This window comes from Pteropus medius, unplaced genomic scaffold, assembly GCF_902729225.1.
Source record: "Pteropus medius unplaced genomic scaffold, Ma_sr-lr_union100, whole genome shotgun sequence".
Classification (NCBI taxonomy): Eukaryota; Metazoa; Chordata; class Mammalia; order Chiroptera; family Pteropodidae; genus Pteropus; species Pteropus medius.
In genome coordinates, this window is record NW_024349519.1 from 17,771,153 (window position 1) to 17,787,836 (window position 16,684).

Here is a 16,684-nt window from a genome sequence, read left to right on the forward strand (position 1 = left end):
TAATGCCCTCATCATCTCCCACCCAATTTGCCAACATCTCTGCAGCCGCAATTGTATAAAGCTTTTCTTGTTACCTATAACAACTGTACTATCACAGAAGAACATCACAGTGCCCCAGGTCAAAATCACAATCAGAAAGATGCTTAGAAAACATGTAGTAGAGCAGTGCTTCTCCTAGTGTGGTATGGAGACCAGCAGCATCAGCATCACCTGGGGCAACTTGCTACAAATGCAAATTCCTACACCTATTGAATTAGAAACTCTAGGGTGGGACTGAGTACTGTGCTTATCAAGCTCTCCAGGTGATTCTGATGTGCACAAAGGTTTGAGAACCACTGCTCTAGAACAGGGGTCCTCAGCCCTGGGCTGGAGATCAGTATGGGTCGTGCCCTGTTAGGAACTGGTCCGCACAGCAGGAGGTGAATGGTGGGCTAGTGAGCAAAGCATCATGTATTTGCAGCCACTCCCCAGCATTAGCATCATCGCCTAAGCTCCACCTCAAATCATCTGGCATTAGACAGACAGTCATAGGAGCACCAGTCCCCTGGTGCCAAAAAGGTTGGGGACTGCTGCTCTAGAATATACTGATCTAATTATGTTAATTTAACTCCTGCCCAAAACAGAGTAGTACACAATAACTACTTGTTTTATTAAGGAGAAAAGAAAAGGGGAAGAAAAGCACATTTAAGCAATACTTTTTAAAGAAGTTTAAGAAAACTTTAAATTGCTTCTAGGTTCTAATCCATTACTTTTCTAGATAAAATTGAAGCCAATTAACATACCCACGTTCAGATAGCCAGCCCCCATTTGGTCTTTTAATAATGGTGTGAATTGGACAAATCAATTAACTTCCTCCTAAAATAGAGAGCTAATCTCTACTGTTCTATATTAATTTCCTAGGGCTGCCATAAGAAATTACCACAAAGTAGGTAGCTTTAAACAACAGAAATTTATTCTCTCATAGTTGTAAAGGCCAGAATCCAAAATCTAGGTGTATCAGCAGGTTGGTTAATTCTGGAGATTCTGAGAGAATTTGTTCCACACTTCTCTCCTGGCTTCTGGCGACTGTCAACCCTTGATGTTCCTTGGCTCATAGATGTATCACTCTAATCTGTGCCTCTGTTTTCTGTGGTATTCTCCCTCATATGTCTATGTCTGTGTCCCAATTTTCCCCTTATTGAAATCCTGCCACTTGAGACAACATGGATGGAAGTTGAGGGCATTATGCTAAGTGAAATCAGTCATAGAAAGACAAATATGACTAATATGTGGAATCTAAAAAGAAAAGAAAAGAAAAGCCTAACTCATAGAAACAGTGAATAGAGTGATGGTTACCAGGGGCTGATGGCTGTAGAAAATGGGTAGATGTTGGTCATAGGGTCTAGCTATAAGATGAATAAGTTCTGTGGATATAATATACAGCATGGTAGTTATAGTTAATACTTTATTATATACTTGAAAGTTGCCGAGAGAATAGATCTTAAATGTTTTCAGCGCGCACGCACGCGCACACACATACACACAAATTATGTGACGTAATTGAGGTGTTAGCTAATGGCTGTGGTGGAAATCATTCTGAAATATGTCAGTATATCAAATCAACACTTCGTATACCTCAAACTTACACAATGTTATATGTCAATTATATCTCAATAAAGCTGAAAAAAAAACCCTCAAATTTTCCTTTCCTTATAAGAATACCAGTCATTTGATTAAGGTCCACCCTAATTCAGTATGCATTAACTCATCTTAACTTGATTACCTCTGCAAAGACCCTATTTTCAAATAAAGTCACATTCACAGGTACTGGGGGTCAGGATTTGAACATATCTTCAGGTGAAAAGGGGGACATGATTCAACCCAGTACACATTCCTTCCACTCACTAAAGACTATGAGAGGGGAAAACAAAGAATTTGCCCCACCCAACAAGGAGAATTCCAATTCTCCACATACAATGTGCTGCTGACCTTCTGTGAAGCACAGACCCACAGCATCCATTCTGCTTAAAGACCACTGCCTACAACCTCAGCCTCTCATATGAGAAATGCTACGTATCCTGCCTGCTTGCTCCTCACCGGCCACTTCCACCACCTGCTCCACTTGCTGGACCAAGGATTCTGACTCCTAAAAGCTGCCTCCAAGGCTGTCACTGCCCATTCCAAAGGGAGATGTTCCATCCCATCCCACATCTGTCAGGCCTCCCTCAGAGGCCACGGCTTAATTCTAAACCTAAAGAGAAAATAAAATGACATAAATTAATATCATTTCACATTTAATGTACAAATACTTTAGTGTTCTCAGTGAGAGCAATGTGGTATGAATATGTTGGTATGATTAATGATCCTTATTTTACTTTATAATGTGGCTGACCGAGCACTTCTACTGCTAGGAGTGGAAACAACAGCAGCTCTGCCATTATCTTCTTTGCTTGTTCTTGCATTATTAATTTTTTTAATCTATTGTTCCTTTGTGGGTATCTTTTAAAACCACTTGCCAATTGGGAGGAGGTTAGTGCAGTTAAGATCAGGTACCATAATCCATAAATCCACTTCATCAGGCACAGGTAAACTGTGGTAACTGTCAACTCCCTCTATGTGTAAATTTTCTACATCTTTCAGAATATATTGGGAAATGTACATTATATATGATTGTCTCATGTATAACCAAGTAAAGAAACCAGAATCAATTCATATATTTAACATTACTAAAATAATATTTTATAGCAAATATTATATACCTAGTATTAGATTAACATTCTAACATTTGCTTCATACTTCAATGGCTCATCTTCCCCGTAAACCCATTTTGAGAACACCATTCTAGGAGAAATCACCATTCTCCTGAAAGAAGCATCCGGTAACATGCTCTTTCACTTCCTCCATGCTCTCCTCTCATCTCAGTAACCCTCTCTTTTCTTTTGTCATCATCAACACTTCGCATCTGACCTCAACCTTCTGTGCTTATAGATTGCTTGCTCAACTACTCCTTTAAACTTACTCTCAGATTTCATGGAGACGTCTAGTCTCATCCTTATATAGGTCCTCTGCCATCTCTTCATTTTCAACCCAGTTTAAAAGGGACAGCAAAGTGCACTGGTTAAAATCTAGGATTCCAGAGTCAGACAGGCCTGGCAGTATAATGTAGGGAGAGTTGCTTTACTTCTCTGAGACACAGTCTCTTCAATATGGAAAGTGGAGATAAAAACAGGGGCTGACATAATCTTCTTGGGAATAGTAAATAAGATATACAAAGTATCATCCAGAACTTCTATAAAGTTCAGTGAATTGTTATGAAATGTTACTGAGTGGCCAAGATGAATGAAGTCTGATAGTATTTGTGAATTTAACAGCATAAAGAAGTAAATGTTCTATGGTATTATTATCATCATCATACCTGTTGATTTCTTGATGTCTATTTATCCCTCTCTGGACTCTGTATCACCCTATCACATATGAACATGGAAACATCTTCCAAATGCTGACAGTTTGCTATTGTCTGCGCTCCTTAAAATCTTGTCATTCTACTGATCCTTGGTCCTCCTCTAGATCTTTCTTCTGGTTCCTATTACTAACTCTTCCAGCTTCGTGACTGAGACCTCGATTCGGATACTATCAATGGTCCAGTTAAAGATAGTGAGGCACAGAAAATAAAAAGGAAATGTAGGGGCGTTGACTGGAGTGAATATATCCTAAAGTCTACCTCCAGGGCAGCCAGTGTAATTTATTATTTTCAGGATTGGAATTTAGCATTATAAAGTAATCTGATTCAGAAAACGTACAATGGAAAAGCAAGTTGGAGGCTTAGAAATGCTTGTCCGTTTCTACCTGAATCAGGCAATCACCAGCTTGACAACAAAACATGTTCTGTAGTCATCCCTCATGCAGTGCCTTGGGTCCAAGTCATCTGTTGCCGGCCGAGCACTTTTTAAGAACAAAAGTTCATTTTAAATTTTTGGTTAATTTGTACACTCAAAGCTTGATTTTGAGTGCACGGTCTTGCTGAAGACTTAGGCACATGTGGCTTAAGTTGTCACTATGACATTTTCTCAAATATACACTCGTGAAGTCTCTATAGCTATAAACTGCAAAAGTGGAACAATTGGATCAGTAGTTACCAACGCATACAGGAAAGTTTCTCCTCTAGCTACTCTCATTCCTCTGGTTTCCAGGCGATCCTTCCACCATTTCATCCTACCTATGGTTTTTTTTCCTCAATTGGGGAAACCTAATAAGTCAAGTAGCATTTCTCTGAAACCAGTCATTCTTTCCAAAACTGTAGAGATGAGCTAAACCCAATGAAAGCTAAACCTGTGCATAAAAGGCAATGACTCTTATACCTCCAGTACACAAACTATCAATCTTTGAAGTTCATTGGAAACTTTATATTTTTTATTACTAGAACCCAGAATAGAATTCTGAGCATTTAAATTGGGCTTCTAGGATTCTATTAGAGGATAATTTATACTTGAAGCATCCAGAACATTTAATTTTATAAACTTTGAAGCCAGGAAAATGTTCTTAGTATTTATAGTTTGAGGAAAATATGTGAAAATGGTAATAAAAAAGAAATATTCTGTTTATGCAATCTTTGGGATTACATATAGAGTTACATTTTTTATAGTCTGCCCAGAATTTCAAAATCTTGGCTGTATATATCAAAGGTGTTCTGTACATGTCTTCCCCTTTGCCTTTATTACTGCAGACACCCAATTTCCCTCAACCTTAAACAGAGACTGAATGCCGTAATTTCTACTCTGCAACTAGAAAGACATATCAAGTTAGCATGGCCAGACTTGAATTAGGAATCTTCATACTTTCTCAGCAATGTGTGCTTTCTCAAATGCCAAACAAACAGAGCCATTTTAGAAGACAATTCTGCTTTATAGGACAACAGCCAATTATAAATCTAAATTGTCCTTGTGAAACATGCGATATGGTGTAGAAGAAAACTGAAACGAGCGATTTCTGTCAGCCCTCACAATATGGGCAGCCATTTTTATGCAGTTGCTTGCTATCCCTTCACGTTCTCACGTCCGTCTTAAATTTTAGACTCCAGAGCTATGGAGCACATACTACCAAGAGCCTAGCTACTGCTGAACAAAACAGGAATGCTGTGCTTTGTAGATTGTTTACACTAAGTCTGTTTATGCACTCCAGCATGACACTGGCTTTTAAAATATGTAACATATTCAACATGTTTTAAACCTGTTCTCTTTAATGAGTTAGGATGCCTTTAAATCATCCAATGGCATGAATCACAGAAAGAAATACCTAAAGAAAGAGGAAGAATGAGTGTAAATTTCACTCCAGCAGCTTTTGTATCAATCATATGCAAGAAAGGCCAACAAGTATTTGGGTATTGTAAATGACAAAATAAATTATTTTTTAAAATTTTGCTGGTAAATGTAAAATGTAAAATGTAAAATGTAAAATAAAACTGTTAAAATATAGGAGAAAAACTAGATGACCTTAAGTATGACAGTAACTTTTTGATACAACACCGAAGACACAATCTGTGAAAAAATAATTGATAAATTGGGCTTCATTAAAATTAAAAACATCTGTGAAAAACAATGTCGAGAGGATGAGAAGACAATCCACAGACTGGGAGAAAACATTTGTAAAAGACATATCTAATAAAGCACTGTTACCCAAAATATACAAAGAACTCAACACTCAACAATAAAAAAGCAAACAATCCAATTTAAGAATGGGCCAAAAACTTTAACGGGACTTCTCGCCAAAGAAAATAAATGAATGGTAGATAAGCATATGAAAAGATATTCCATGTCCTACATCATCAGGGAAATACAAATTAAAACAATAATGCAATATCATTACACTCTATTAGAATGGCCAAAATTCAGAACACTGACAACACCAAATGCTGGTGAGAAAGTGAAGCAACAGGAACTCTCATTCATTGCTGGTGAAAATGCAAAATAGTACAGCCACTTTAGAAGACAATTTGACAGTTTATTAAAATTACACTTACTCTTAAATCCAGCCATTATGCTGCTTGGTTTTTATTCAAAAGAACCGAAAACATGTTTGCACAAAAACCTGCGCATAGATGTTTATTGCAGCTTTGTTCGTGATTACCAAAATTTGGAAGCAACCAAGATGTCCTTTAGTAGGTAAATGGATAAACAAACTATAATAAATTCAGATGATAGAATATTATTCGGCACTAAAAATAAGTTATCAAGCTATAAAAAGACATGGAGGAAACTTAAATGCATATTACTAAGTGAAAGAAGCCAGTCTGAAAAGGTTACACACTGTACGAATCCAATTACAGTTGACCCCTGAAAATGCAGATGTTATGGGCACTGACCCCTGTAGTCAAAAACCTGTGTATAACTTTTGACTCTACAGTCGACCCTTTGCATCCTCAGATCCAACCAACCACTAATTGAAAACAGTGTTTTTGGTTCACAGTTGAGAATCTATGGTTGGGAATGCAAAAATACTGTTTTTGATCCTAAGCTGGTTGAAACCATGGATGCAAAACCCTCAGACACAAAGGGCTAACTATTTATTGAAAAATATCTTCATATAAGTGAATCCATGCAGTTCAAACCCATGTTGCTCAAGGGTAGGCTGTATATATTATTCGGGAAAAAGCAAAACTATGGAGAGAGTGAAAAGATCAGTGGTTGTCAGGGGTGGAGAAACAGGAAAGATGAATAGGCAGAGCACAGAGAATTTCTAGAGTAGTGAAAGTATTCCATATGATCCTATAATAATAGATACATGTCATTATATACTTGTCCAAACCCATAGAATGTATAACATCAAGAATGAACCCTAATGTAAACTAGGGACTTTGGGTAATAATGATGTGTTCACCAATTATAACAAATGTACCATTCTGATGGGGGATGTTGATAGTAGGGGAGGCTATGCATGCATGAGAGAAGGGGGTAATATGTTAAATTTCTGTACCTTCTTTTCAATTTTGCTGTGAATCTAAAACTGCTATAAAAATAAAGTCATTAAAAGTAATAATAAAGTGATTTAAAAAAAAAAAAAGAGTAGGGGGGAAATGAGTGCTCTAATATAATTCCTAACAAAATTCAATGTGATCAACTGTGTTCCTGTGTCTTCAGTCATCCCTTCCTCTCATCAATATAAAGAACACATGGATTTTCATGAAAGTGAATGGGGCAGGCCTGGGATTCAGCATTTCTCCAGGTAATGATAATGCTGCGATCTATGGACCATATTTTGAATAGCAATGTCGTAAACTACCTTGAGGGTCACAATAAGGTAGACTGGGTTTTTAACGGATCACATTGTAATCATGATGAGTGTAGCACAGGGACTTACTTGGCCTCCTTTTCGACCACTAGAAATAGCTGCTGGGTGAGCTGAAGAAAAAGAATTGTTAGAAGTTTAAACTTATGTATCTGCCAAATATTAGAACTAACAAGAGAACCGTAGGTGGAAATAAAATTGGCATGAATGTAAACAGGCTAAGATAATGTCTACTGACTAGCTGAATGACTTTGGTAAGCCACATAACTTCTGCAAGGCTTCATTTATTTAGCTTCCAAATTAATAGGTTGAACTCATATAAGACTTGGTCATAGTACAAAAGCACATGGGAGTAGGGGAGGTGTGAAGAGCTGAGGATGTGAGGATATGCGGATACCAAGGAGGACTGGAGAGCAGAGCATGGTCATAGCCAAAGCCTTAATGTAACTGTCAAGTCCAGAATATGAGGCAGAGGTGAAAATAAAGTAGTAAAAAATGAAGTTTAATACCAGGACATAGTGTAGGACAAGGTACTAGTTATAGAAAAATGGGTCAAGGGAGATAATTAAAAATGTATTCTGTGAATCAGAACCAGAGAGGCCCTTCTATGTGATGCTGTGGCAGAATCATGTCAGCTTAAAGCAGAGGTGTCAGGCTGAATCTGACTAATCTTTCAAATCCCTCCAAGCTCTATAATTCCATAACCAATGTTTCTCTTCTTCCAAGCCTCTTCTTAGAATCAGCTTGGTCCATTTGCCTCATGGGTTCCCATCTTCAGAGACCATTCTTAACCTATCTATAGATACTTAGAAGGTCATTCTCAATAATCCATTTTGTCTTTTAGTGGCCTAACTTCTTATATTTATTTTGATTTCTTTTAACATGCATTCCACTTTCTCCTGTAGCATATTACACTAGACCTTGTTCTACTTGATTTTTTAAAATTTATTTCACTATCATAACATTCTATCCCTTGAAATCTCCTTTTGAAGCAATTTTAATGCTATATGTAACAATATTCTTTAAAATATTTCCTGTTTTCTTTCCCATTAAAATGTCACATTATAACAGAGTTTTCTATGTATTTTTTAATTTGGTTATTTTTTTTCCTATTTAGTAATGTTCTGATTAAGTCAATTAATTTAAGTCCACAGCCTTACCAGCTTGAGAACTCTTCTTTGATGGCTAATGTTCAGAAAAATATGAAGTAACTTTATATTTAGTTACTGTTTTCAACTCTCTGAGAAGCAGTTCTTTTGTTTTATGAACTATAAGCAAATAGTTTTAAAAATAAGAAAGATTTTCCTCAAAAAATTTATAGCAGAAATAGATATGCCTTATAAGGTGAAATACAGAAATATCTCCCATCTTTATATATTCTATTGAAATGACACATTCAAATACTATCTTTGGATGAACGTTTACCTTAGCTAAAATTTTATGTTTCTGTAACTGATCAAGCAATTCACTAAAATCTCCAGCTACCAACCACTACTGCTAATGATATAATCAAGGGATATTTCAAAAGATAAACAATATATGAAACACAATCCACCAGGACAAAAGAACATAAGCTTTAGTTTCTTGTAATTCATTTCTTTCCTTTCAAAGAAAAATGCTCCTCCTATTAGCTTTCACAATACCGATAGACATTTTTATTCAGCTCCTTGCTGTTCTTTTCCAGTTCTCCACCTCATTCTTAAATTTTAGACTCTAGAGCTGTGTCATACATGCTTAAGAGCCTAGCACCTACTGAATAAAACAGAAATACTGCGCTTTGTGGATCTGGGATCATCACACATACTCAAGACCATTTGCTTCAGAATCCCTTGGAACTTTGTTAAGAATTAAAATATCTGGGCTCCCCTAGACCCACTCAATAAGAATTTCTGCTGATGGAACATAAGGATCTATATGTTTTTTACACTACTTCTGGCAATTCTTATAAACATTAAAGGTTGGGATACACTGTACTGGAATAAAACATCTTAAAATAGCCATTTCCAAATATTTATCGGCTTTAAAAGATTTACCTCTATTGTCTCTTCTCTTTGCTAAACCATGAATGAGATTTGATTAATGAGAAGGACAATTATCTTCCAGGACCAAGGACCATTTCTATTTTCTCTCTCTCTTTTTTTTTTTTTTTTTTAATTAAGCTTAGGTGTGCTGACATGCCTACTCCAAAATATGTCCAGCATAGTGCCTCAAGTTATAAATATAGTACCTAAAAGGAAGATATGTTTACATATCTAGCATTATCAGGTTTGCTTAAAGTCATTTCTCTCAGTATGGTAGGTGAAAAGGGAACTTCTAGAGCAAACTTTCATCTACTTTTTTGTTTCTTCTGGGCTTCTCAACTTACCTCTTTCCTTTCCTCTTGTACTGAAGAGAAGAACAGCTACATCTGCCATGTCTACATCTATTTCTCTTCACACATTTCTCCACAGCCATATCCTCTGGAACATAAATGGCATAGCCAGGCCCCTGAACACTCAAGAAACATAATGAGTTACATTATTTCTTATTTTAGACTGAATTTTATTATAAAACATATGGCCTTTTTAAGAAATGCTGAGTTGTTCCTAGGTTCTTGACCACCTAGTAAGTGTGCCAGGACATACATGCAAAAACCCAAGTTTGGGAAATATTCATTCTCCTGGTGCTTTCTTTAAATTTGAAAGTATCACTAGAGTTTGGCTGTCTTTGCTTACAATCAGTGTCCCCTTCTATTTAATTGTTGCTGCTTCTCCTAGAACCACTAAATGTGTTTTTCAAAGCTCAGTGTATTTTTACAATACAAATTAAATTATACTAAAATTCAAGTTTATATTTACCTTTATTCTGGATCCTTTTCTATGCCCTGAAAAGCATATAATATAAAATAGAAAACTCTGGATTAAGCATCATAGCCTCTAAGTTCTAGTGATGAATCTAGGGCCACCACATTATGCAAGGCTGCCAAGAACACCCAACCTTGTAAAGAGGCCTGACTTGACAATCTAGTGCATGGACGTGCCCTCCCTGACTTCATGACTTATTAGCCCATAATATATAATCACACAGTTGCACTTTTCTCGTAGCAGTCAGGGCTTCACAGTACAGCTGTATCGTGAAAGCGTTTTATAAGTTGGATGTTCTGTACAAATGAATTAAGACTTTGCCTCTGATCATCTCAAATTCAAATAGCTTAAATTAAACTGCCACTGTATTTTGTGACATTTAAATACAATATCTAGGCTCAATCAATAGATATGGATGTACTTTAGATCCTTGAGTGACTTAATACCTAAGTGCTCTGAACAGGTGTCTGCTAAGAAACATATAACCCATTTAGTGGAGGCCTATAATTTTCACTTATTTTCACAGATGGTGTTGGATTATTAAAGTGGAAATATGCCAAGAAGTTTTTAGAGTACCTTTCCGTTTAAGCTGGACTTTGCATTATTTAAAAGTATGATAATTTAACTCAGCTGTAATCCTCTCCCAGTCCAGTCTGACCAAGCCCATTATTTTCTATATCGCTTAAATTTCAGTTTTCCTGTTACTAACCCCTGCATCATGCAGAAAGTTTCAGAGAGGAAAACATATCATTCACATTCGATGTGTTTAGTTTGTTAGCCATATCCTTTTTTATTTTTTTATTTTTTTATTTATTTATTTTTTTTGCAGAGGGCGGGTAATGGGCACTAGTGGGTTGGAACAGAGTTAGGAAAAACAAATAAAGTAAATCTACCAACTGACATGGGAAATCATTTAATTTCTCTTATCTCAGGTTAGTCATCTGTTAAATGAGGTAATAAAATTATTCAAACTACTAAGGTTTGAAGTACAAACAAGTCTTAAAGTAGTTCAGTGTTTGTTGAGAAAGAATATAAATCTAAAATATTATCATTATTTACCTAACCATACACAATATCTACTATTGGTGTTTTAGTTAATAAGGGTGGCAGTGTTGAAGAATTAAAAATTGAAAGTTAGTGAATTCAGCTCTTTCGCTTAGCTCAGTGATCTTGGGGAAATTATACTTGTATTTCTTTGGCTGCCTAGAATCTGAACTACTTTTGTATATCTAGACAATTCCCCCATTATATGCATTTTGTTTAACTATCTCCCATTATAGAACCTGGAAAGACCAAAAACCCGCTCCTCTACCTGCCTCCCACTCCCATAGAACCTAGGCTTCTCCAGATAGATGCTTCCATCTGAAACTCTGAACTTGGATTGAGTGAAACTGACAGAGAGTAAAATTCACTTTGTCAATGGGAACTGCAATAGTCCTACTATTTTGGTGGGGATGGAAGCTCCAGAAATTTCCAATTTTCTGTTCTACTAAATGGTCCTTAATGTGTTAGTTGAGATGCTGATGTGGGGATTCAGCTGGTTATTAATGATATCTGTCTCAACTTTATGCTGAGAAACAGAGAAAATTCAAAGGATGAAGTCAGGGTATGATAGTTCATATCAGAATTCCATTTAGCACCTGAAACTTCAAAAACTAGGTTTTATCTCAGAGCCAGTGCCAATTAAGTCCAAAAAAAACTCTGTATAAAGCTGCCCTAGTATTTAGGGAAGGCTAGACGACTATTACACTAAGAGGACTATTGTCCATTCTCAAACTAGTTAGCCCCCTCTTAAGCAACACTGGATCTATAAAAGTGCAGTCATCAAGCTATAGCAATTTTCCTCTCACTATGAAAATCTTTTCAGAACAAACCAACTTATCAAAAACTACTTCTAATGTACTCCTAAGGAAAAGTAAATGTTTCTAATGTGCTGAAGCTTAATTGTCTAGAATAAAATCTCAAGCATATGCAAATAGTAAATAAATGCACATTACTAAAATATTATATATGTCATTTTTATTACCAAACATTCACTTTGAGATATAAGCTGCATCAGGACTATCTTACAGTTGTAGAAACAGGCAGTGACCAGTATCCTAAATGAATGCTAACCTAGAATCTGAAACTTATGGCTCTTTAATTTAAAATATGCTGATTCTAGAAATAAAATCCCAAAGGTGCCAATACTAAAAAGACACCTTTATTTCTTCCGCATTAGAATATTTAATAAACGTCCGGTTTCCGAATTATTTTCACTCCTTTTAAAAATATATATATGTACATTTAAAAAGTATTTAAAATAAATAGTCGTGTGCAAAAGATACTTCATTCGCAGATCAGATTATGAAGAATTTTTTAACCTAAAAAAATAATTCAAAGAAATTTTAACAATTTTAGACAAAATTTTAATAATCAGGGCTTATAATAAAACTATGATAATTAAGACAGTGGTAGGAATAGTTACAGAAAAATTGACCAACAGACAGAATACAGAAACCCAGAAATAGAACTACACCAGTTTGGAAATTTGGCATATGCAGAGGTGAGAAAAAAGAAACCGTTGAATAAAAGCTGAAAAAAAGTTATCGCCTAGGGAAAAAGATCTAATTTGATCCCTATTACATGCCATAATAATTTTAAAAATTCTAAATGGAATGAAAATACAAAACCAAAAATATAACACTCCTAGGAGAAGATATAGATGAATATTTAAGACTCTGCATTAGGAAAAGACTACTTAATTTGCAAAAAACAAATACAAAGAAAAGTAAATTTTAATGTATCAAAATTAAGAAATTTTGTTCATCCAAAACACTTTAAGGAAAGTGGAGAGCGGGGGAGTGGGGAGAGCTATAATCAAGAGGACATTTGCATATTTACAATAACAAAAATTCCAATAAAGAATATATCTTTTAAAACTCCTAAAATATTACTAAGAAGAGCGGAAACCATATAGAAAAAAATGTATAGAAGACATAGACATTTAACTGAAGATAAAATTCATATGGATAATAAATGTATAATAGTTAATATTATTTGTGATCAGTGAAAGGCAAAGCAAGACCATAATGGTGCCATTTTTTAAATTTTATTTATTTATTTATTTTATGGTGACATTCGTTAACAAAATCCAATAAGTTTCAGCCACACACTTTAACAGTAAGGCATATATATATTTACATTGTGTGTTCACCTACCATGGTTAGGTTCCTTTCTGTCACCACATACCTGACCCCCTTTACCTCGTCTACCTCCCTTCTCTCCCCTCCGCTCTGGTAACCACTAGTCTATTGTTCATGTCCATGAGTCTCTGTTCATTAGTACTGTTCATTTGTTGCTTTTAGGTTTATATCCTACATATAAGTGATATTATGTGATTTTCAACTTTTTCTGTCTGGTTTATTTCGCTTAGTATGATTATCTCGAGGTCCATCCATGTTGTCAGAAATGGCATTATTCCATCTCTTCTTATGGCAGAGTAATATTCCATTGTATATATGTACCACAGCTTCTTTAGCCAATCATCTATCGTAGGACACTTTGGTTGCTTCCGTGTCCTGGCCACTGTGAATAATGCTGCTATGAACATCAATTGGTGTGCAAACATTTTGGATATGAGTTTTCAAGTATTTAGGGTAAATACCCAGTAGAGGGATTGCTGGATCATATGGTAGATCGATTGTTAGTGAGGAACCTCCATACTGTTTCCATAGTGGCTATACCAAGATGCCATTTTACAGCCATTAAATTTGCAAAACTTTAAAAATTTGGCAATATTTTTAAGTATTAGGAAGGGCGCAGATTCCCAAGATCTCTTATATATTGCTGTTGTAAAGGTATATTAGTGAAACCAGTCTGCAAAATAGTTTGACCTTGCCTCCAAAATTTGAACATTCATGTGACTATGACTGGCAATATTATTCCTATGCACATATGCTAGAAAAACTTATGCATGTGTACTACAACGGGCAACATGAACAAGAATCTTAAAATAGCACTACTTGCAAGAGCAGAAAGCTGGAAACAACCCAATACTTGTCAACATGAATAAACTGGTGTATTTACACAGCAAAATATTACATAGAAGTCATTATAATATCACAGCAATACAATTGTTGTAGGTGAGAAAATGGCCCCTGACAATATAGTTACTTCCTAATTCCCAGAATCTGTGAATGTTACCTTATGTATCAAAAGATGTGATTAAGTTAAGGCTCTAGAGTGGAAAAGCTTATCCTTATTTATCTGGTGGGCCCTAAATGGAATCACAGGTGCCCTCGCAAGAGCAAGGCAAAGGGAATTCTGAGACAGACACACAGAAGAGAAAATGTGAAGATACGAAGAGAGACTGAGATTTGAAGATGCGTGGAATGCGGCCATGAATAAAGGAATGATGGCAGCCACAGAAGCTGAAAGAGGAAAGGAACAAATTTTTCCCCAAGAGCTTCTAGAGGGAGGCAGCCCTGCCAACACCTTTTTTACCCAGTGAAACCGATTTCGGACTTCTGGCCCCCAGAACTGTGAGAGAATAAATTTCTGTTGTTTTGAGCCACCAAGTTTGTGATAATTTGTTACAATAACCACAGGAAACTAATGCACAATTTATTGATACATCTATAAATACAGCAAATATACATTCTAAAACAATGATTAGCTGAAATAAAAAGTTCAAGTAAAAAGCCTAATTGTCCTATATATAGATTTTGCAAAATAAATTATATGAAAGAATGTTAGGCAAAAATAAAAATGTTAAGTGTCTAAAGAAATGGGGAGAAATCTTCTCTAATAAAGACATCACTGTATCAAGCCAGTGTTTCCTGGGTCCTTCATTACACGGCCTGATGATGCACAGGATTGTAATAGAATGTGAAGCACCCTAATTATGATACTTAGATATAAAATAAGTGAAATTATTATGGAATAGTGAGAAAGACATTAGTTCTTCAGGGTGTAAAAGAGTGAGAAACGGAAATAAGGTTGCTGAAACATAGATAGGAAGAATCAGCAACTTGAGAAACAGGAATGACTAGTGTTACAGTTAGTTTTCAGAGGGGATTCTGATTTAATTTATGTTTAGCAAGCAGCTCATGACATGGCCTCACCCACTTTTCTACTATAATATATTCAAGACAGTGGTTCTCAAATACTGATTGGTATAGAATCAGCTTGGAATTTGGTATAAAGCCAGAGGTTCAGGCCTATCCTCTTCAGTGAGCCTGCTCTCCCAAGTTCCCCAGGTGTTCGGAGAAGCACTAACGTTTGAGAACCAGTGATCTAGAGGGAAAATTATAATGTCACTGAGGGCTGAGGATTCCCCTGAGAATATAACAGAAAAGTTTTTCTTTTCTCTCATTGTCATTTAAAGCTTTTCTCTGAAACTTTCTCTGTGCCCTTTCAATGAAAACTAAGCAGATCCCATGACTTTTCTGATCACTCAGAAAATAATGTTCTTTGGTCACTGTTAGTAACAAAATGTTTAATCTGGTATTTAAATGATCATTCTCAAGCAGTACTCAAGACTCCAAACTTCATCTGAAACTCTTTCCTCCTGGCTCAGGCTAAGGAATAGGTTGGAAGCCTGCAGTGTGTAGAGAGCTCCAGTTACCTTCTTTATTTCACTGCTCCACTCTTAGTCAGCAGGCTGGCTCTAGATCTTCAAGGTTTCAGGGAGGAATTTATTTTTTTTAATTTATTTATTTTATTAGTTTCAAGTATACAGGACGTTAGTTAGACATCTATATAGTTCATAAAATGAACTCCCAAATTGCTTCCTCCCTCCCCTGGCCCTCCACCTAGCCATCATATTAATGCTAACTGCATTCCCTATGCCATGTTCTGGGAGGTATATTAGACAGAATCCAAGAATATTCTCACAGGTACCAATAAAATCTAGCACTGGTTTCCTGAGAATTTGGCAGGGATTTAAGGCTGATTCTTTCTTAGGAGTGTGTCTGTACTAGGTATGAAATTCTGTCACTTGCAGTTTCTCTTATAACACAAGTTAGATCTTCTCTGCCTGGACATTCATGACTTCATCCTGATTTTCTGAGGCCCAATCCACTCTCTCAAGAGCCTATCATTTTTGCAAAGTGGCTTCAGACTCAGCCTTTGGCTTTTCTAGCAGCAATCTCTGTACCCCACACCCAGCACACAAGGCAACCTCTTTAAGGGGCTCCCTTAAATTCCCTCATTCGGCTTGAGGGGAGGTGGAAGGGACATTTCACAGTTCTCCAAGTAAAATCATCTCTGATTAAAGAGATATAACTAAAACACACCACCATGGAAAGGTAAAACAAAGGGTAACAGTGCATTAGGTAGCAGGAAGAAAAATAAGGTTAATAGCCATATTAATTTGAACAAAGTAGAATATTTGTAGTATTTTTAACATAGTAGTATTTTTAACATAGGTGAAGGAGAATCATTAAAAAAATAAAAGATAAAACTCATAAAATGTATCAAAATACATGAAGAAAAATTCTTGGTATTTAGTGATAATTTGACATAGGCACAATTTCATACGCATTTCTCATCCCTTAACAAATTATATAAAATATATATAAAAATGTAAGAAATTAGAA

At 35.9% G+C, this 16,684-nt stretch overlaps 1 protein-coding gene across 2 annotated transcripts in view; it reads right to left on the reverse strand.

The window, feature by feature from the left end:
• The window catches only part of LOC120618386 (uncharacterized), a 192,344-nt gene that overhangs the window by 144,140 nt on the left and 31,520 nt on the right, over positions 1–16,684 (reverse strand). Inside the window, exon 4 of one of the 2 annotated variants that reach the window (XM_039882561.1) lies at positions 9,626–9,719. In XM_039882561.1, the coding sequence (XP_039738495.1) occupies positions 9,626–9,674 (49 nt within the window). In that variant the 5' untranslated portion in view covers positions 9,675–9,719. Of the gene's footprint in view, positions 1–9,625; positions 9,755–16,684 lie in introns of both variants that reach the window. The other variant, XM_039882562.1, reaches the window with a different exon arrangement.